This window comes from Tribolium castaneum, chromosome 1 (genome assembly GCF_031307605.1).
Source record: "Tribolium castaneum strain GA2 chromosome 1, icTriCast1.1, whole genome shotgun sequence".
Taxonomy (NCBI): Eukaryota; Metazoa; Arthropoda; class Insecta; order Coleoptera; family Tenebrionidae; genus Tribolium; species Tribolium castaneum.
In genome coordinates, this window is record NC_087394.1 from 25,709,112 (window position 1) to 25,730,876 (window position 21,765).

General features: G+C 33.9%; 2 protein-coding genes and 2 long non-coding RNA genes across 5 annotated transcripts; 1 reads left to right on the forward strand and 3 right to left on the reverse strand.

Moving 5' to 3' along the window:
- Positions 1-5,673: 5,673 nt before the first annotated feature.
- Positions 5,674-6,856, reverse strand: LOC103314696 (uncharacterized). The gene is made up of 2 exons (XR_010333275.1): positions 6,518-6,856; positions 5,674-6,406 (listed from the first exon to the last, which is right to left on the reverse strand). It is a non-coding gene; the product is annotated as an uncharacterized LOC103314696 (long non-coding RNA).
- On the forward strand, positions 6,857-7,694 carry LOC135265567 (uncharacterized). Its single transcript, XR_010333276.1, has 2 exons — positions 6,857-7,406; positions 7,450-7,694. It is a non-coding gene; the product is annotated as an uncharacterized LOC135265567 (long non-coding RNA).
- A 1,553-nt stretch (positions 7,695-9,247) lies between these two features.
- LOC135265566 (zinc finger protein 41-like) lies at positions 9,248-13,397 on the reverse strand. 2 transcript variants are annotated; one of them, XM_064355278.1, is made up of 3 exons: positions 13,203-13,368; positions 12,685-13,152; positions 9,248-10,755 (listed from the first exon to the last, which is right to left on the reverse strand). In XM_064355278.1, the coding sequence occupies exon 3, from the start codon at positions 10,167-10,169 to the stop codon at positions 9,336-9,338; it is 834 nt and encodes a 277-aa protein (XP_064211348.1). In that variant the 5' UTR covers positions 10,170-10,755; positions 12,685-13,152; positions 13,203-13,368; the 3' UTR covers positions 9,248-9,335. The 2 variants fall into 2 exon arrangements, with proteins under 2 accessions (XP_064211348.1, XP_064211346.1); XM_064355276.1 differs by having other exon boundaries at positions 10,165-10,755; positions 13,203-13,397.
- Positions 13,398-13,532: 135 nt separating this feature from the next.
- Positions 13,533-21,746, reverse strand: LOC660907 (ubiquitin-specific protease). The gene is made up of 8 exons (XM_967104.4): positions 21,589-21,746; positions 21,348-21,483; positions 17,492-18,061; positions 17,234-17,435; positions 14,490-14,733; positions 14,185-14,433; positions 13,909-14,137; positions 13,533-13,852 (listed from the first exon to the last, which is right to left on the reverse strand). Exons 1-8 carry the CDS (start codon positions 21,604-21,606, stop codon positions 13,599-13,601), a joined length of 1,902 nt encoding a protein of 633 aa, XP_972197.2. The 5' UTR covers positions 21,607-21,746; the 3' UTR covers positions 13,533-13,598.
- Between the last annotated feature and the right edge of the window lie 19 nt (positions 21,747-21,765).

Sequence of the window (21,765 nt, forward strand, 5' to 3'; positions counted from 1 at the left end):
ATTTAATTCGAGATGACAGGTATTATACATTGGGAAATTCAAGCGTCAATTACGTTGTAGGATATTATTCTAATGCTCATCCAATGAAAGAACTTTACCTTGAAGATTTCGAGACTTTGGGAAATTTTAAAAATTTTAGAAAAATGTGGCTATCAAATTTTCTTATGGACATAAGTCTTCATGTTTTATATAGAAAAAATCAACATAAAGACACTGTTCGTATCATCACAACGCATGAAACATTATCAATTTTTGAAAACACTTGTCCAAAACTTACTCACACACTAGAAGGAATTTGGTTGTTGCCTTTGTTAATAAATCAAAACCATTGGTGCTTTGTGATAATAGACTTTGATAAAAAAACATTTAGTTTCATTAACCCACTCAAAATAAGCAACCTTAATCAAACTGAAACATACTTAAAAAAATTTTTATTAGGAATTAGAGCACCAAGGCGATTTTCTTTTACGCATTGGAGATGTAATATTTTTAAACATCCTGTTCAAAAAAATGCTTACGACTGCGGTGTTTATGTTTTATTATTTGCAGAAAAATTTATAAAAGAGGAAAATCCAGATTTGTATTCGTGTTATGAACCAGAAGAATTTCGAATCATTTTAAGAAATTTGTTATTAGAAATGTCAGATGATATGGAAAATAGATGTTTGATTTGTGGGCAATTAAATTTAAATGTGACAACAGATTGGGTAGAGTGCGACTCCTGTAAGCGCTGGATCATGCTAAACTGTCTACCTCCAAGATTAGCTCCTTCTAATATTTCTGAAAATTTTACGTGTTTTGCCTGTCAAAATTATCAGAACCTGTAGTTTATTTCTTTATTCTTTATTCTCTCATATGATTCTTTATTCTCTCATATGATTCAATACGGGTGATTCAAAAGTACAATCGTACAATCTGTTAAAGGACATCTGTCAAAGGTCAAAGGACATCAAACTGAATTGAAGGTTCCTATGGCAAAAAATTCTATTATCCTATTTTCACAAGATAATGTTCTTTAAAGTTAAATTTTTCTTTTAATTTTTTGGTGTTTCAGATCATGTTTTTTGACTTTAGTTAGTACAAACGACACCTCTGGCAACAGATACCTGTTGAAAAAAAACACTAGTTAATGTCTTATGATGTACGAAACAATTAAAAAACTTGCAAATTCGACAATAAATTAAACTCAACGTCATAAGAAACAAAAGTCGATACCGTTGCTAAGGAAAACAAATTAAAAAATTTTAATTAAAAATTAAGTTGCTTGAAAAAAAAGTGACTTCATTTTTATGCTTAATTGAACATCTTTTATCAGTTTATCACCATTCGAGAGTGTGTCTGCACTTTTGAATCACCCTGTCTTATACCTAATTTTTAATAAGTGGTGGCTATGAAAACAAAAATTATGACAACGTGGGTGTAATTTCAATTTTTGGTCTAATAAATTGTATGAGATTTGTCATTAATTCACAAAAAGTGGCGCTGAGCTTGTTTTACACTAATTTGAAATATGTACTTTCTGTTTCAAAACTATAGAAATGTAGAACTAAAAAATACATTTTATCAACCTTATTAAAAAAAATCGGTAAAATGCGATGTTAGCATTTTCGTAATTTTGCAACAGGGAGTTATCATTGAATGCCACTAAGGGTTAGTTGCATAATTAAACAACACTGTCCCCGGTCATTCCTTGGAAGGGTGACTGGATAATGTCATGCCAAAAACATCGCAACTAACTCGTCTTTTGAAGAAGACGCGGTCCCGGTCACTATTAGTGGTCGTTAGGTCTGGTCAGAGGCTGTCGATGCGACCTGAAAACTCTGACACTTGGGTGATGACATTACCACCATACCCATATTTATTTATTTATTTTTACCACAGAGAGGCAAAAATGAAAAAAACAGACAAAAGGAAAATAGTTCGTACTGAAAAAATTATTGAAACTGTGTGACAAGTAGTAGAGAAAACACTGACTTGTTTACCTATACCGGTGGGACACGGGGGGACAAACCTTATTGCCAAAATGGCAACGTTGCAGGTTCATAATTTGAGGTGAACTACATCACAAAAGCATGATTTTTGTGTATAACAAGAATCTGTGATACAACTGAACACTGCTTACAAAATTTGAGTGTAAAGCCTTCATTATTTCATAATTTTCATACAGAACAAATGCTAGAAGCTAAGCTAAAAAGTTTTAAAACTTTTGTTTTCTATTGCCACTGTTTATTAGAAATTAAATCTATCATACGGTATTACTCCGCTTTTATTGTTGAAGCACAGTAATTTTTAGTTTATCTAGGCTTGGGCATTGGTGCATGTTGCATAGGTAACAGTGGCGTTCGTTCTTATTATTAGATAAAATCCAAGATTTTTAAAATTTTCAGATAGTAAAACTGGGGACGAGCAAAATGGAGATTATGTATTTGTTTTAGTAATTTTGGAAATTTTAGAAATACTACTACACAATTTTTTAGTTATTTGTTCGGTGCTTGCATGATATGGCTTATATTTTTTTAAATAAGAATTAATTTTAAGTTTCCTCTCTCAGAATTAGTGCCTTGTCGCGGCGAGAGAGCTTACCGAGTAATATTTATTAAAGACATTCCATAAATAAGGTAACTAATATTACTTAAATATTAATTAATTTTTAGTATTTTCTTACTGTGTAAATATTACTCGAACAAAACTAATTAAGGTTCCTTTACAAAAAAGTACTAACTCTGCGTTTGACAGAAAAGAACGTTTGAAAGTAATCAATCTCGGAAGGCCTTGTACCAAAAATAGGTAGAACGAATAACAAAAGTGTGGACTCGAATTATTTTTCGTTCTTTGTAACATGCCTGCCTATACCTGGAAGCGAGCTTCTGGGATTGGTCAGTTTGAAACCTCTGTATCACTTAAATGAAAAATAAATGGCCTACTTTTTTTGGATTTTTATCATCTCTATTGCTTTTACTACCAGCACAATTCCGCTGGGAAGTGAGTTCTGGACCACGCTGTATAAATTACTTTTAAATTACCTATTAAAGATAGCTTTGTTGCATAAATTTATTATAGCTCACATTATTTTGTGAAATAAATATTAAGCTTTTCCAAAGATGAATTCAGCAGCTCTAGAAAGGTGTAACAATTTGTCTAATAATTTTTGTTTTAAGGTATCTACGAGACAAATGTTTTCCAAATAATCGGTAAACCATTTTTACCTACCTTTTTATCTCGTAAAGATGGGCTCATTAACACGACTTTAATAAACTAATTTTCGTTTTAAGGTACCTACGAGAAAAACAGTTCTTCAAAAATTTATAATTTATCAAAATGCACGAATTGTGATTTTATTATTATTACCCAGATACTTATCACAAGATCGCTGCCAAGAAAGAGAAAATTTCAACCCTCTAAAAATTTGGGAAGACATCCAATCCTTAGTTTGAAATATGTCAACATTTTATTAATAATATTAAATATTTTTTTCTAGTACTATTTCTTTTTGTCGACGCATTTAACCCATTCCACATGAAAACCCATTAAATACTCTACCTTTCCTGAAAATTTCAACCCTCTAAAAGTTTGGGAAGACATCCGTCCCTTAGTTTGAAATATGTCAACATTTTATTAATAATATTAAATATTTTTTTTCTAGTACTATTTCTTTTTGTCGACGCATTTAACCCATTCCACATGAAAACCCATTAAATACTCTACCTTTCCTGAAAATTTCAACCCTCTAAAAGTTTGGGAAGACATCCGTCCCTTAGTTTGAAATATGTCAACATTTTATTAATAATATTAAATATTTTTTTTCTAGTACTATTTCTTTTTGTCGACGCATTTAACCCATTCCACATGAAAACCCATTAAATACTCTACCTTTCCTGAAAATTTCAACCCTCTAAAAGTTTGGGAAGACATCCAACCCTTAGTTTGAAATATGTCAACATTTTATTAATAAAATTAAATATTTTTTTCTAGTACTATTTCTTTTTGTCGACGCATTTAACCCATTCCACATGAAAACCCATTAAATACTCTACCTTTCCTGAAAATTTCAACCCTCTAAAAGTTTGGGAAGACATCCGTCCCTTAGTTTGAAATATGTCAACCTTTTATTAATAATATTAAATATTTTTTTTAGTACTATTTCTTTTTGTCGACGCATTTAACCCATTCCACATGAAAACCCATTAAATACTCTACCTTTCCTGAAAATTTCAACCCTCTAAAAGTTTGGGAAGACATCCAACCCTTAGTTTGAAATATGTCAACATTTTATTAATAAAATTAAATATTTTTTTCTAGTACTATTTCTTTTTGTCGACGCATTTAACCCATTCCACATGAAAACCCATTAAATACTCTACCTTTCCTGAAAATTTCAACCCTCTAAAAGTTTGGGAAGACATCCAACCCTTAGTTTGAAATATGTCAACATTTTATTAATAAAATTAAATATTTTTTTCTAGTACTATTTCTTTTTGTCGACGCATTTAACCCATTCCACATGAAAACCCATTAAATACTCTACCTTTCCTGAAAATTTCAACCCTCTAAAAGTTTGGGAAGACATCCAATCCTTAGTTTGAAATATGTCAACATTTTATTAATAATATTAAATATTTTTTTCTAGTACTATTTCTTTTTGTCGACGCATTTAACCCATTCCACATGAAAACCCATTAAATACTCTACCTTTCTTGAAAATTTCAACCCTCTAAAAGTTTGGGAAGACATCTAACCCTCTGTTTGAATTAGAATGTCGTTCTATTAACTTTTTTTTTCAAATAATGTTTTTGAAGAAGAAATTAACGAATAATTATCTTAATTTAGGTGGAATCTGCCCCATAAATCATTGGGTAGCATGCCCTCCTCGTTTTTGTTTTGCCTTTATTAGGCGGTTTCACCTTTTTGTGTCAACTAGTAAACTATCTACATCCCCCATTGCTTTCAAAGATACAACAAGTTTGAAATTGCATTTACTTTATTTTTTTTAATAACAATACACTTGAATTTTAAAAGAAAATGAGTAAATAATTTATTTTCTTATAATTTGTGAGAAACGTGGCAACGTCGCAAAGTGCTGAAAACGCACATCCGTGATTTGACTGGTCCGCTGGAAATTTCATGGTGCTAGCTCTTTCCAAAGTGCTATCGTCACCGTAATGGATTCTGTGGCATTCGCCTTGGCAGTATGTGCAGTTTGCCCTTGTGTAGTCAGAATTGTAAGAGAAAGAAGAATATAAAAAGCGTGGAAAAAGCCAGTTGATAAAATGGATATGGAAAAAATGTTGGAAGAATATCGTCAAGCGCAGCGGATACGAATTAGTCGTAAATTAGTCAACAAAGCAATGGCATTCGTGCAATTCAAAAAAGTTGAGGTCCAAGACGGCTCCGGTCCGCCCATCAAAGATGTGACTATGGAGATCAGGAAAGGAACACTACCTGATCCAGGAATAGTTGTGTTTTATAATGAAGCTGCTAATTTTAAAGACGTCATAGTGGGCTCCTTCATTTTTAATGATAAGTTGACTTGTGATAACCAATTAAAAATTATGTTCGATGGAGAAGATGGAAGAAGAAGACAAGACATCAATTTAACTTTTGCCACCACAATGTTGAAAGATGAGTGTGTGGCTTCCTTAATTAATTATTTGGACTTGAGGTGAGAAATCAATCTATTTGTAGCAACCGCTCAAGTCCACTTATATAATCTAAGAAGAATCCTGAACGATCATCTGATAAATCATTTAATAAATTTCTTACTTATGTAAATTAAAAATAAAATGAGTAGCATTAATTGACAAATATATATTTTTTGGCCTCCAGTACTGTAAAACGTGAATGACAGTTGCCCATTCATGAAAGGTAACTTGACCTTTAAACACGATGCTGTAAACTGGTAGCAAACAATTAGGTAAAGTAACCACAAAACACTGGACGATTAGACATGTTTAAGATACAAACCGTGCTTACCATAATTAAGTTCGTATAACGAAATACTTGTTACCTATAATTATTTAATTCAATCGACCATGGTGTATATTTAATTAGTGAAAATATAAATCCCCCCGGAACAGCGCCACCTATACATACGTTTGGGAACCACAAATGTCATTGATTCTATGCATTGATTGACTTTGAGTTTTTATTTATTTTATAAAGAATAATATTAAAAGCTTGTCGGCCAAAAAGTTTTATACAAATCTCATGCGTTAAGTCATTTTACAGCGCTTCAACTAATAAGGCACTCGCCTTTCAGGCTCGTGCCTCAAACAAAGTTGTCGCGCTGTAAAATGTGACTTACCGCATTCGAGTGTAAATAGCTATTTTGGCCTCCAGTACTGTAAAACGTGAATGACAGTTGCCCATTCATGAAAGGTAACTTGACCTTTAAACACGATGCTGTAAACTGGTAGCAAACAATTAGGTAAAGTAACCACAAAACACTGGACGATTAGACATGTTTAAGATACAAACCGTGCTTACCATAATTAAGTTCGTATAACGAAATACTTGTTACCTATAATTATTTAATTCAATCGACCATGGTGTATATTTAATTAGTGAAAATATAAATCCCCCCGGAACAGCGCCACCTATACATACGTTTGGGAACCACAAATGTCATTGAATCTATGCATTGATTGTTTTATACGCATTGATTCAACCAAACCAAAGCTTGTCGGCCAAAAAGTTTTATACAAATCTCATGCGTTAAGTCATTTTACAGCGCTTCAACTAATAAGGCACTCGCCTTTCAGGCTCGTGCCTCAAACAAAGTTGTCGCGCTGTAAAATGTGACTTACCGCATTCGAGTGTAAATAGCTATTCCAACACTTAAATCAAAAGGTCTAAATAGTCTAACGGGCTGATTTCAAGTTGAGTTACGACCCGCGCAAATCATGATTGACATAGCAACGGCGCAGTGTCAAGATGCGACCGTCGCTTCCTAATTTCAAGTCAAATTTTGCGCGCAATTTTGCTACCGTTGGCTGCGACACCTCTCGAGCAGTCGTAAGTGGATTTGCGACCTGTCAAATTTGCAATTTCATGTGAAAATGGCGGTCGGGACCAAACACTGGCCCCTTTGGTGAACGATTTACTTGAAATTGCTTGATAAATTCAAGTGAAAGTGAAAACAGTGATAATAACGAACGACTTTTGAGACTATTTTTTATCAACGGCACTTCGGAAACCCTACTTTTTCAACAAACCCCGGCTTGATGGAACCGTTTGCAGTTCATTTCGCGGGCTTTGACGAAAAGCACCAAAAAGGGGCGTTATTCTGCCTTGAACTCCCATGTATAAGCTATATATGGCTCGACACTGGAACAAACAATAGATGGTAGGCAGCAGAGGTCACATTTTCAAAAACACAATTTTGAAAACCATCCAGGAAGTGACTGCAGGTTTAGACAAGAAAGCCCCCACAATTTATTCATTTTCCAATAGCAGCAGGAAATCCCAGTGCCGATGTTTGTTGATGATCACGAAGAAAGGAAGGAATTACTGGATGGAAGAGGAGATGCAGCAATTTTGGCCGTAAATACCTATTACCCAGGAATTGGATCATGGAAATCGGAATTTGTTGTATATTGATAAATAAACTAAATTGAAAACTGTAAAAGAATATATTTGTCTGAAAATGTACCAAAATACATTATTTGTAATGAAATAAATAATACAAAATTCATGAACTACAGCTTTTTTTAGTATGGTAGGGTTATGTATATCCACACTGAAAATTTATACAAATGTAAGTATTAAAGTCACCGTTTTAACTATAAAATTTGAAGAGGTAAGTTTAGAGTAACTGCCTGTTACTAATTTTAGTTTTTGAAACTTCTTAAATCGGTTTTGATCAAGTTTCTATAAAAGAAAGCACTTTCTTCTCGTAAAATGTTGGAGGGCTTTTCGACAATTCCAGTTTAACAGCATTATTAACAAAAGCTTTGCACTTGTTCACTGATTTCAAATTTCTTTTTCAAATCATCCACTGTCCCTGTTCTTGAACAAAATTTATGACCTGGTTCTAGGTCCTTTCTCGGAGAATCAGTGAAGGTCTTTTTCAAACCCCAAAGATGGGTCAAACAAATTGTCTCGACGCTTTTAAATCTCATCAGCACTTGTATTTCATCCAGTTTTTCGACCGCCGGCATTTTTAATCGTTCTGAAAGAAACAACACAAAATTAAAATTGCTTTGACTTAGTATTGACCATAAATGACTGCTCACTAATATTTTTTTATTACATTTTTATCATAATAATACTTACCCTTGATTTTTTTTTTCACTTTGAACACAAAAGCCAAACTCAAAATTAAAATTTGACATTTTGAAAGTCACGTGACCGGCGCAAAATTTTGCATCACGGACAAAAGTTGCTGCTACGCTGCGACATAGCACTTTATCGACTTGAGATCGGACGCATTTCGTGGTCGCAGAGAGCGCGCAAATCACCCGCGCAAAGTTGCACTGCGACCATGATTTGCACCGGTCGTATCTCACAACTTGAAATTGGCCCGTAAATCTTTTGATTGATTTAGTCGTTCGACGCTGTGATTAAAAGAAAGTCCGATTTGTTGTATGCTTTGAAAAATATTATTGACAACGGAGTTCAAAATAAATAATACAAATTAAAAAATCCATGTTTTATTTTCACGGAGTAATGTATTTAAAATGAAGAGTACAGTGTTAAATTTTTCATTAAATTTCGCGTTCCTAGCTGTTTTAAATGATGTTCATTGCCACATCATGGACTATACCAGTTGATTTTTTTCTATGATCGTTGTTAACTACTAGTTTTTGTTTTTTTTGAAATATATTTAAAAATTAATATTTTTCAAAGATTTTGATTAATTATTTTTTAATAATCAAGGTATATTTAAAAAGCAAATACTTCAAGGATTCTGCTGTTTTTAAGGTATAAGGCATGCTATACAAACTCATGTAGCTAACGATTTTATGATGGGGTAAAACACCCTGTCTGTAAAATTTATGTAAAACTAAATATTTATTAATGAGTTGTGATTATATACGACTTTAACTGCATGTATAAAAAACTAGTCCTTTTTGAGGCCGCTCATGAAGCTCTGCTGATTTAAAGTGTCAAATTGATAATCGGATTTGTAAGTTATTTTTTCAATTAAATAATTGGGAGTTTTTTCTTGGTGCGACCGAAGATTGAGACAAAAAGGCATTTGTTGTACAAGACCGTTATTAATTTAAAGTAATCAAGATGCCCCTCAGTGTGTGATTTAAATTCATATTATATTTAACTGCTCTATACAAATACAAAATAAGTTTTAACCTATTTACCTTTACAGTCAAATAAATAAATTACTCGGGAACTATTTTAATCCATGCTTCTTCCTCCTCCCCATGCTCGTTGGGTATCCGCACACGAACCAACTGCACTGGCCCATCTGGCGTTTCAATAATTTGCGTTTCGCTCTCAGCTAACGTCTCTCCTGTGATCGTATCAACTTCCTCGTCATCATTCTCAAACCGTATGTGCTGTCCATCGATTATGATATGCTCCACTGTTTCCATCCCTTCACCCTCTGCTTGTTCCTGCTCAGCTGGCGATTGCAAAATATGCTCAGAAATATACAACTTGGAGTCTTCAGCCACACTCCCGTCACCATCAACAGCTTCAGCCAACGCAATCGGATCCACAATCTCCATCTCCCCTCGCGAATTCACCGTCACTAGCTGGTCGTCATCAGTCGTCAGTCTCGGCTGATTCACGACGATCGTGTCGTTCAAATGCCCCTGACTCTGCATGTGCTGGTAAAGGAGCGGCTTGCGCATAAACCCGGCCCCGCAGACCAGACACTCGTACGGTTTTTTATCCGAGTGCACAAACCTGTGCGCGTTGCGGTTGTCGCGACTGTTGAACGCCTTGCCGCAGACCTCGCACAGGAAGGGCTTCTCTCCGGTGTGTATCCGTCTGTGCTTCTTGAAATGCTCGGGGTAGACGAACGTGGCGTCGCAGACGTTGCACTTGAAGGGCCTTTCGCCCGTATGTGCCGCCTTCATGTGGTAGTCCAGCAGCCGGCGCCGCTTGAACCCTTTGCCGCAGTCCACGCAGATGTAGCGCTTGTCGTCCAGATGCGTGGCCCTTTTGTGCGACTGCAAGTTGGACCTTTGCGAAAAGGTGGCACCGCACATCTCGCACTGGTACGGCCTCTCCCCAGTGTGGGTGCGCTCGTGGTCGCGGATCTCCGCCTTACGAGCGAAAGCTTTGTGGCAGATGGAGCACACGAAGGGCCTGTAGCCCGTGTGCACGATGGAGTGGACTTCGAGGTTGTGCGCCGAACCAAACCTCTTGCCACACAAATGGCAGCTGAACTCTTTGATCCCGGTGTGCGTCCGCTCGTGCTGTATCAGGTTTTGCTGGCTCAGGAAGGACTTGGGGCACTGGTTGCAGGCGTAGGGTCGCGGCCTGACCTCGTGGGTCTTTTCGTGTGCTTTGAAGGTGTATTTCGAGGCGAAATCTTTGCCGCATTGTTGGCAAACGTAAGGTCGGACTCCGGTGGGTGTTTATATGCTCTTCGAGCAAATTCCTGCTACTGTATTTCTTGCCACACGTCTCGCATGCCCACGCTTTGTTTTGGGGGTAGTGCATGCGTCGATGGATGCGAAACAGACGCAAGTTACTGAAAATGCGATTGCAGACCTCGCATTGGAAATCGCCCTCTTCGGCGGCCACGTGCTCGTCGAGGTGGGCCGACAGCTCGTTCCTCTTCCGGAAGTCCTGAATAACAATAAATAAATAATATATTGTTACAAACCGTTGCAATATTTTAATGTTCTTATTTATTCATTTATTTATTTTCGAAGTTTCGCCTGTAATAATAGTAGTAGATATGTTATTAGGAGCGAAAATTAGGCTTTATGTGGAAAGGTTTACAAAGAAAACTACTTTTTTCGAACGTCACATTAGTGACAATTAATTTAAGTATCTTCATTGAACAAGGTAGTAATGAATTAAGCACATGAATTAGTTAACTTTTGCGTACTTTTATGTGCCTAATAAAAATCAAATATTTTAGCGAAATCATTTATTTAATACAAGGGTCGTCAATCGTGGGTTATTTCTGAGATGTCCTAAGATGCAACCATGATGCAACCACAAATAATAATTTCACTTACCACTTTATTTTTAAAAACATTAAACATTGATTTTTGATCTTTTAAATAATTATAGTCCATAGTAAAATTTTAGCAAAACTGTTAAAACAAACTTGACAATATCCAGAACAATGTAAAATTGTGAAATTTGTGTTTTTTTACACCTTGAAGTAACATATTTTTAACAAAACTAGGGCCAAAAATCACTTAAATGGTTTCACCTTTTTCGAGGATTTTATTACAGTTTTTTCATAAAAGGTTATTTCGATAAAACGGTTCAAGGAATCATTAAATGACATTGTTGCATTTGCATTTTTGTTTTTTTTCTAATCTAAAATAATATTTAGTCGAATTCACAAAATTTTATTAAAAATACATAGCATTTTGTTATTTTTGAGTGTTTTGGTAGGAAAAAATGAATAAATTTTAAGATATTTCTCAAAAATTAAACCCAAAATCACCAAATTTAGTCGAAAGTGGTGTGATTTTTGCATTTTCGGCTATTTAACCATCTTTTTACTTTTTAGCATTTTTCAAAAATTACTAAATCCAAGAGAATTAAATGAGACTTTTTTTCAACAAAAACCAATAAGTTGGAAATTATTTAATTTAAACCTTTGTTGGGAATTTACAGTTTAGGCACTTTTTTATAATAAAAACTCTGTGCTCTAAACCGGTCCAAAAAATCATTAAATTTGATTGATAATAATACTGTTTTTGCCTGTTTCGTTCGTTTTAGAACATTTTCCAGCCAGGAATCCAATCACTTTGCAAAATCTTGACAAAATTAATTCGCAAATCACTCAAATACATCGAACACTATGTAATATTTGTTGATCGTTTAAGGAGGTTTTTGAGCTAAAAAGTCAAAGCTTTTGCAAGATTTATCTAAAATAAAGATCAAAGAGTCACTAATAAATATGATCGAAAGTAATAGGGTATTGCCATTTTTTAATCGTTTTGTTAGGAAAAATTCGTTTATTTGGGATTTTTTCAAAAATAAGCCAAAAAATGACAAAACTGAATCTAAAATAGTATCATTTACCAATGTAACAGTTAAACATTGTTCTACTAATCTCCGAATTTTTTAGCGAGATTTTCTATGGAAATAAATTAGTCAATTATGCTTATTTATAAAAGAAAGCGAGACGTTAAAACTAGACCAAAAGATCACTAAAATGGACATTATTTTAACTTTTTTTTAGCATTTTTTCAGCAAAAAAATTAGATATGTGAGATTTTACTAAACCGATCCAAGGAATCACCAATTTGATCAATAAACACATTGTTTTAGTCCGTTTCGAAAGTTTTAGAACGTTATTTAGTCAGAAATTCAGATTTTAAATTTTGGCAAAGACAATACACATCACTGAAATAAATAGGTTGAGCAATCCATAATTCATGCTCTTGTTTTTTGCGAAATTAGTTACATTTAGCTCGAAAAGTTATTAAATTTGACTAGTTTTTGGCGCTTTTGATCCCCAACATTGGCAACAAGCACCAGTAATAGCCAAAGTAAAGACACAAAAAAATTAATATTTTTCCAACATACTTGTCCACAAACGTCGCAAATGTACAATCGGATGTCGTGCACATTTTTCATATGGGCGGTGATGGCACGAACGTCCCCTGCAACGGTCTCTTCACCCTGACACACCATACAGCTAAAAAGTGAGTCTTGCCGAGCCACCATTGGTTGCAAATGCATTGATGGTTCCTCCTTGACTTTCAACGCGTCTGGATTTGACGGCTTTTTACGTAAAATATTGGGGCGATCGCTACCCCCACTTTCTCCAGAAGGCTCCATTTTGACTTTTATGTCAGAACTGGATTTCGTGAAGCTTTCCACACTGACTGGGGGCTCGTAATCTGAGTCGGAGGAGTGATCGACAGCCCCCGAATCGATAATATCACCGGCTGTTAACTCCTTGACCGGGTCCACGTTCTCGATGCCCCCATGCATCTTCACCAGCTACATCTCAATGTCCTCGATTGTTTGGAGTTGGTTCTTCTCCATAACCTGGACAAGGTGGTGGTGAAAACTGGTCGGGAACCACGTGGGGTACTTACTTGGCTCGTGTCGTCGTCTGACGACGGGATATCGAGGATCTTTCGAGGCAATTCGTTTTCTTTGTTCGAGTCGGTCACCTTCCCGTTTTCCAGCGCCTCACTTTCGTCCATCTGATTGTCGCCGTTTTTGTGCCTGGTCAAGGCGCTCGTGTAGTTGCTAACGAGTTCGCTTATTTCACATATTCTGAATCACAGGTTTCACCAAAAGTTTATAAAATTCTAAGGTGTAAAATAAATATTGGATTTTTTTTAATTGACTGAAAAATTATTTCCCAAATCTAACTTTAGTGAATTTTTCATTAAAGTGTTCCCCCACCAAAAAAACAACAATTGTATAAAGTTAATTTATTAAAATAAGTTTACTTATTAACAATTATTAATAGGCCAAATGTATATTTATTTGCTTCTAATGGTATCACTACGACGGTAAAATAACAAATAGGGAACTCTAGTTCCTTGTGGCTTCAAAACGTAGTCTTCTTGAACTGACTTGACCGATGCGTCATCATATCGTATCCAACTGCTGTAGCCGACATGAAAGGCATCCGTAATGTAATGACCCTTTGTTGCCTCTTTCCCATCATGATACACGACGGCAAATAACTTATACTGTTTCTCTTTTGGCGACATTGGCTTGGAAGATAACAGTTCTGCAAACACAAAACGATTAAAATGGAAAATTCCCCAAAAACTCGCCACCGCTCACTTGAATCAATCTTCAAATCGATAGGAAACTCCAAAGCTTTGACAATTTTTGTACATCCATCTAGCTTAAAATCAAAGCACTTTAAATGCAGAATTAAAATAACTGGAAGTTCTTCCAAAGTGACTTGTTGCCATGCCTCCACCTCCTCGTTGGTCTTCTCATTGGTGACGCCCTCCAGCTGATTTTTCGTAACAAGAGCCTCGAGTGCCTCACGCACAGTTTTGACTTTCTAAAACCCAAGTTCAACAGAAAAGGTTCACACTTTCGCTCAATTACCTCGATATTTAATTGCAGGGTAAAAAACGGTTGTATGTTGTAAGTGGAATGATCCCCAGTCCTGTGAATCCTCGACTTGAGGAAGCCACCGAAAATATTACTAATTGGTGTCTTGACGAATTCCATTTGTCGCGTTATGCTACCCTTGTTTTTTGGTCCCATAACCTGCCACTCTTTGTCTGTGTCTTGATCGCTTGGTTTCGACTCGAATTTATTGATCGTAAGATCGCTTTTCACCAATTTCATTAGCTGGAAAAGTTCGAAATTCGAATTTTAAAAATTAAAAACAGTTAGAAAATCCATACTTCAAGCATTTCGTCGTTCAGTCCGTTTAATAAACAACCCAGAAACTCTTCAGCGTCTTCCTGACGGCCCTCCACCAAGAACAAATCGCTTCTAACACCGTTCAACATTTTGTAAATCCAAGAAGGTTCAAATGGCAGGTCGTAATCGATCATTAAACCTTGTTCCTTTTTCTGGTTTTTGTCGTTTCGCCGATTCACACGCAGACCGGCTGGCAAATGTTGGAATTCCTTGACGAAACGGCACCTAAAAATTTCGTTCAGAAAACGGTATGCAACCCGACTATAATTAACCTATTTCAAAAAGAAAAATATCGTTGAACACTTGTATCTACAAAAATATAGCGTTCTATGATTGAAAAAAAAATTGTTACGAATACAATGTGGTCTAAACTATATCTACAAAATAAAAAAGCTAAAAATTTGAACAAATAATCAATAAGACGAGGACCTTTTAAAACAAAATATACAATAAAACAGATTCACGTTTTTTTCTCTTAATTACACAAAGAGTTTTTTTTGTGTCCGAATAGAAAGTTTTCGAAACTAAAAGCTTTAGAAAAAATGAGTGACACATTTTCGAGATAAGATCGATTTTTGGAGAAATAATTCTGGTTATCCCACTATCGCCTTTTGTGATTTTCTTCAGAAAGACATAACAGCAGTAACTGAGCGGTGTATTAAAAATAAATTACAATTAAATATTAACAAAGTTCTTGTTATATCGTCCTCTTGTGAACTTAACATTACCTTTGAGTATAAAATTGAGAACAAAATTTTAGCTTGATGTAACAAAATTCGAGATTTGGGTGTCACTATGGACACCTCATTGTCTTTTGTTCCTCAGATAGAAACGATTTGTGCTCACGTCAATAAGATGTTAAAATTCATTAAAAAAAAAAAAATACCAAAGGTTTCAAAAATATTAAGTATGTAGAAACATTGTATGCAACCAGTAATACATTACTCAATTATAATTTGATTGAGAACAAATTTAAAGCGTTATGTAAAAATTATTTTGGAAACTCAAATTACCATGTACCTATTATGTTTTGATTCTAATATTTGTTCTAATATTTTTATTTATGTTATCGTCATTTTGTAATAATTATTCTATAACCAAAATTGAAATTTTGTCTGTTGATTAATAAACTGTTATTATTATTATTATTATTATTATTATTTTGTTTTTCCTTATTCATTTAGACATTTGAAACAAAAATATTTTACAAGCACTTTTTATGTAGAATTTAATTTTATTAGTAATTACATTAGTTCTAATTGAATTTAATGGCAAAACCGTCAATTTCTTAAACAAAAGAGCTCCATAAGAAGCAATAATCTCATAATCATAATCATCACTCATAATCATAAATCAAGACGAAAATTCACCGTAAATAATATTAATATAAAAATTATAATAAAAAACAAATTTGTTGTTGCAATTTTTAACTAATATTATTACGCATTTTCAATCCGTTGTGAGAAAAAAAAACGACTAATGTGTTTTTTTCTTCAAACGGTTTATAAATAATAGGTCAAAACTTTTTTCTAGTGGGGTTAGAAATCAATTTAGTGTAATATTTCGTAAATATCTTAAACGGTGTTAAGTTACTGTGGATAAGACTTGCATTACATGGTGAATGCAATTAGATATTTTTATAATTTTTTTGATAAGAGCATGTGTATATTTAATGGTTGATTTCAGTGTTGGTTATTTTTGTGAAATGTTTAAAGCAAAAACTATGACGAAAAAAAATATTTACATGTCCAGAAAATTGAAAAACAAATGTTACCTCCTTTAGCAATGTTTTTTTTAAGCGTTTATTTAACTTGTTTTGTTAAGATTCAATAGACTTTAATAAAGGTGGCATTAATATTTTTACTTAATACAATTTTATTGGCTCATTAACCATTTATTTTTTGCTACTTCGTGTTTTATTAGAAAATACATAATATGTATTTCAAAACTATAAAAACAACTATCATTTTTTACATTTGATTTTCTTTTAATTGGTGGGTTTTCTTGATACTAAAATTATCACTAATTGTCCAATTTAACATAAAATCACACGGAAACACAGAAAATCTTAGTATTATTACGGCTAAAATGGATAATATGGATGTTTAGAAATCATTGATTACTTAATATTTATTAAATCCTCTGTAAAAAGTGCCTGTATTATGTATTTGTTTTGTAATAACAAAGACGATATGATTTTTTTATTCTATCGAAAACGATAAAAAGTTATTTTGTTCAGTGTTGAATTTAAGATAAAACCAAATTTTATCGTTTAGAAAAACCTTTGTTGTTTTTATTTTTGACGTTTTTTATTGTTGAATTTTTTGACATTTATGACTGCCAATCAAAATCATAAAGTATGGATACAATTTTACATTGTACACGACGATAAAATTCACCATTATCTTCTCAAGCGTTTCAGCCTCGCGACTGAAACCGGTCACAAAGATAAAATAAAATTTTATCTATTTAATTCACCAAGTCAACGATTAGTAAAAAAAAAGAAACGAGCTCGAGAATGCGTCAATCATTTTTTCTAAATCATTAGTGTTGATTTAAAAAGATTATTTAATTTAATAAACAAAATAACAGACAATTATGTTTTTATTTTTAGATCAATGTTTTTCATTTATCCAGTGGTGTAACATATAATTTGTATAAAACTTATACAGTTTTACCCGAAAGAACCTATTTTTTTGAATAAACCAATAAGAAATATACTTACATTCCGTCAATGATGGGCGTGGCTTTCTCCTTCTGAGCCGTAGTGTTTTGTTCCGATAAGCCTACTAATAAATTGTAAACAGGAGGACAGGCTAAAAGTGCTTGTAAAATCGAATTGATGTAGCAATAGTTGCTCTTATTGATCAAACCACGTGGCTGTAAACTTATAGTTCTGCCATCGATGGTATAATTCAACAGAAATTCTACAAAATAATTAAATAAATAAATGATTGGTAAACATTAACGTGTGTGTTTTTACCGCCCATTCTGTAGCAGTTCGGATCGATAAACTTGGCCTTTCTGGGATTCCTGATCGGATCTTCATCATTGTTATTATCAACGTTTTGTTTATTCACAGCCTCGTTCGATGAAGACTTCTCATTGACTCCATTCCCGTTAATAACGCCCGAGTTTTTCGAATTACTGAACAAACTAGCCCACGATTTATTCGCTCTTCCTGGAGTTGTTTCTCCATTTGTTGTAATATTACAATTAGCGTCGGGCTCCTCTTTTTTTTCTTCGGGAGCGGTGACCGGTGGCGGCACATACGCCTGGTGGTTGTACTCATCGTCGGTGATGTAGTTAGCATTGGGGGCGGTTTGCGTGTATGTTATGGGGATGGTGGTGGTGACGACTGGGGGCAGATAGGTGGAGTAGACCACGTATTGCGAGTATGGATGATGATGATATAGTGATGGGTCAGGGGGCGGCATGTAGGCATTATAGTCGACTTGATTGGTGAGGTACACCTGGGGGTGGGAAGCCACAACGGCCGCTTTGTCCTGGTGGTGGTGGGCGGCGGCGGTGGCAACAAACCGATTTTTTACATCTGAAACGCATTGCATTTTAGCCAGGTCTACGGATTACTACAGATTAGGATACGAAACGACGCAAATGAAACGTCCCCGTTTTTAATAGTTCTGTTACTGTCGCTAAAGAACGCAGTTGTTCCATAACCAGCTATTTTCAGAGCAACGAATTAAAAAAATCGTTATTTAAATAACGGTTAGCATACGACAAACAAAAAAAATACAGGCAGATAGAGCATTAAATTCTCAATAGTAGTAAACAAAGTTTGTTAAGAAGAAAAAAGTACAACCATCCCTTGCACTTACAACAATTAATTAATGAGTAAAATAAAATTTTTGTAATTTTCGTTATTATTTTTTTAAGCAATAGAACTCGATAAGTAGATTATCCTACAAACCCTTTTTTGCAAGGAATCTAAATCTGTCATTACCTTTTTCAAGGCGTTCTTGATGCAAGAGTTACAACACTGAACTTTGTTTTTTATAGACGCCATATTTGACAATTGTATTTTTGAAATGTCTTTTTGTTCCTGATTACAATTAAATATGAAAGCTAAGTTTTTATAACTTTGACTTGTTTTGTTTTGCGAAGAATATAATTCTAGCTTATCATGTTTTTTATTTTTTAAATAAGTAGCTTGACGGAAATGTAAACCTTCCAGAACCAAATTCATTTAAACCTCTACAGTCTAGTTTGTTTAAAAACAAAATTTTTGCCGTTTCTTCCAGAGCACTCTTCGCAAAAATGCTTTTTTTCTCCGTTTTGATTAGCATGTAAGATTCGATCATACCATGTGATGCATCGTTGTAATCAAGAATAAAAACATTTTTCAAAAATACAGTAATCAAATATGACGATCTTAAAAACAAACAAAGTTGAGTGTTGTAACGCTGACATCAAGAATGCTTTGAAAAATACGATAACAGATTTAGATTCCTTGTAAAAAAGTGCCTGAAAAACGTCCTAGTTAGAAACGTCTAGGCTTTTTAGTTTTCCCTTGAAAAAAATTACAAATTTCCGTTTTTTTTTAATAATTCAAAAACTAAAAATGATACAACAAATTTTCTTTCACATAATTGTTCAGCATTAAAATACAAAACTTTTCCATAATTTAATCGACCTCGTACCTTTTATAACAACTGAGATCCCCTTGGTGGAGCTCGAAAAAAAGACACCCGGTATAACACAAATTATATTAAGATACAGTCTGATTCTAGTTTAAGTCTTTTTCTTTTGGTTTTCTTCTTTCATCAATTGTGTTCCACAATTTTTTTAAATGTCAAAAATATACAGGGTGTTTCAAGTTTTAGTGCCAGTGAAAAAATAAATACTTCTAGTTGTCCAAAAGTAAAAACTTATATCGCAAACGATAAAGTTTCTAACAGGCTTTAATTTTATGCTCTAACGGTATCCCAAATTTTCTTAATACGAGCGTGAAATGCAAAAAACTACATTAATTTTTTTTATTTTCAAAACATTACAATATTTTTTTTTATAATAAAATTCCTCCTATTTTTTAAGTGAGAATTTCGGAAATAATTTTATTAATTAATTATTTTGCAATTAATTTAATTAAATGATTTAAATAAATTGTTTTTGTGTAAACAATGGCAATATTTTATGTAAGTCTAAAAAATATATACAGGGTGAGTCAATGATATGGGCAAGCTCGTTTACACGTACACCGTCAATGATATCGGAGAATTATTTTGTCTTATGTGTTCTACTTTACAGTGCAGCCTACAACATAGTTTTTTAAATGACAACTCCTGTATATTTTTGGGCTTTACAAATCCATTTTGTTTTTGCAATTTGCTTTAACCGTTCAGAAGTTATTTTATTAAGAAATCGCAGTGCGCTTGGTTTTCAGGATATCAAGTAGGGACTTTACTCGTGTGTAAACAGCTGTCTGAGGTATCTTTCGTAGACAAAACCATACAATTACATTGTAGCATTACCATGCTGTGACATTAATTTTGGTAAACTTTCAAGGACATAACTTGAATTTTTCAAATAGCACCTACTGTATTTTTTTATTACTAAGTATTACCCAGCGTCTATATTTTACATCTTTTATACCCCTTAAGTGTTTTCCGAAAAGTTCGCTTTTTGTGGCATTTATTGTATGTACATCACGTTTTGATTTTCTTGTCAAAAAAAATTTTTCGCGGAAAATGCATACAGATTTCATCGAGATTTTAAACTTTTTATTTTGGCAAGAAATGTGCCCTTTCGATATCATTGACGGTCTGGGTGTAATCGAGCTTGTCCATATCAATGACTCACCCTGTACATTTGGAACAACAACGCATAACATACATTACATTATTAGATACGTCATAATGTTATCTAGATATGTAAATTTTTAATGTATGATTTAATTTCTTTGAAGACAATCAATCATGCAAGTATGCTTCCAGATGTTGAACATAATTACGATAATTTTCTGGAGTTACGTGTTCAAAAGCATAATGAACGGCTTCATACAATTCATTTTGAATTTTTAGGTGTGCTCTTTTTATTATGGTGTTTCCACTGGTTAAATAGTTTCATGGGGTTAAAAGGGAACTGTAAGAAGGTAGAAATATTGCAAAGTGACAATGGGGGTGAATGAGAGTCACTACTTTTTTGATTCCCATGAAATATGAAATTCCACATTATTCATAAGAAAATGTGCTCCTTGTACACCGCAATAGATTTAAAAAAACTTGAAACAAATTAAAAAAATATATTAATTGCCGCAGCAGTTGAATAGTTGCGTCCTTTTTTGAGCATTCGAAGTTAAAATCTTGTAAGATTTGCCATCGGTTAGTTAACAAAGATTTTACCCAAGCACTGAAATGCCGGGCGTATTGTTGTATGTTGTTCTAAGTATAATTAGTAAATTAGTTGAACTTAAATTAATTTAAAACGCTGAAAGCGCCCTCATTTGTACTCTGTCGTACTATATTTTTTAGGTACAGAAAACTCGTTTCGTCTCCTAATCTATAGTCCTCCGTAGCCATATCCTACTGGGTCAAACGAATGACAATTGAGTATAAAATTGTGACATTTGGATTTGTTACACAAGATTGCCAAATTAACATTTATAAAAATTACACAGGATTTCAAAAAATAAATTATAAAAACGGCCATTTTTCAAATCTTTTACATCACGTTTCACAAGAGAATAAAAAATTGCTTGATTAAAAATAACTTCACCACTTTTAGCTGACTCACTCCTGTGTGATCTTTGGGGTCAGAAGTTTGGTTATGTTGCTTTGAATTACTTTTTATGAATATTAATCGATTGAAAAAGCACATACCGGTCTTTTGGACGACTTTATGTTCCGAAACCCTCCAAGGCAGCTGCACATTGGCATTCTCTGCATACAGAGAATCCAAAACCTCCTGTCGTTCTTGCTCATCAACCCCGCTGAGATCCAGAAATGTAATGTTGTGCTAAAACGACGAAAATAACTCAATTATGGCCAAACTCCGGCCCAAAAACCACCAAAATTATGTAAGTCTGGAGAGGTAAAAAGACCGAATTTTGATGCTACTTACTGCCTCGAATGGATCCATGATTGCGGTATCTGCTATTTCATATTTGTGATAAATTCATTTCACTGCAACTACTCGAAAGTTAACATTTTAGGAGCAATAACAAAAGTATTAAACACACGGGGTTAAGTTTTCACGTTCCATTCTGTCAACTGTCTGAATTACAAATCTAGTGACTTT

Bases quoted from the DNA above. Each gene is read 5' to 3' on its own strand.
- LOC135265566 (XM_064355276.1), bottom strand. From the start codon at position 13,095: ATGCATGGGGGCATCGAGAACGTGGACCCGGTCAAGGAGTTAACAGCC. The intron at 10,756-12,684 runs GTATGTTGGAAA...ATTGTTATTCAG, and splicing joins TTTGCGACGTTTGTGGACAA to GACTTCCGGAAGAGGAACGA.
- LOC660907 (XM_967104.4), bottom strand. The intron at 18,062-21,347 runs GTATGTGCTTTT...AATGCGTTTCAG, and splicing joins TAAAGTCGTCCAAAAGACCG to ATGTAAAAAATCGGTTTGTT. The intron at 13,853-13,908 runs GTGAGCGGTGGC...TTGTGTTTGCAG, and splicing joins CGATTTGAAGATTGATTCAA to AACTGTTATCTTCCAAGCCA.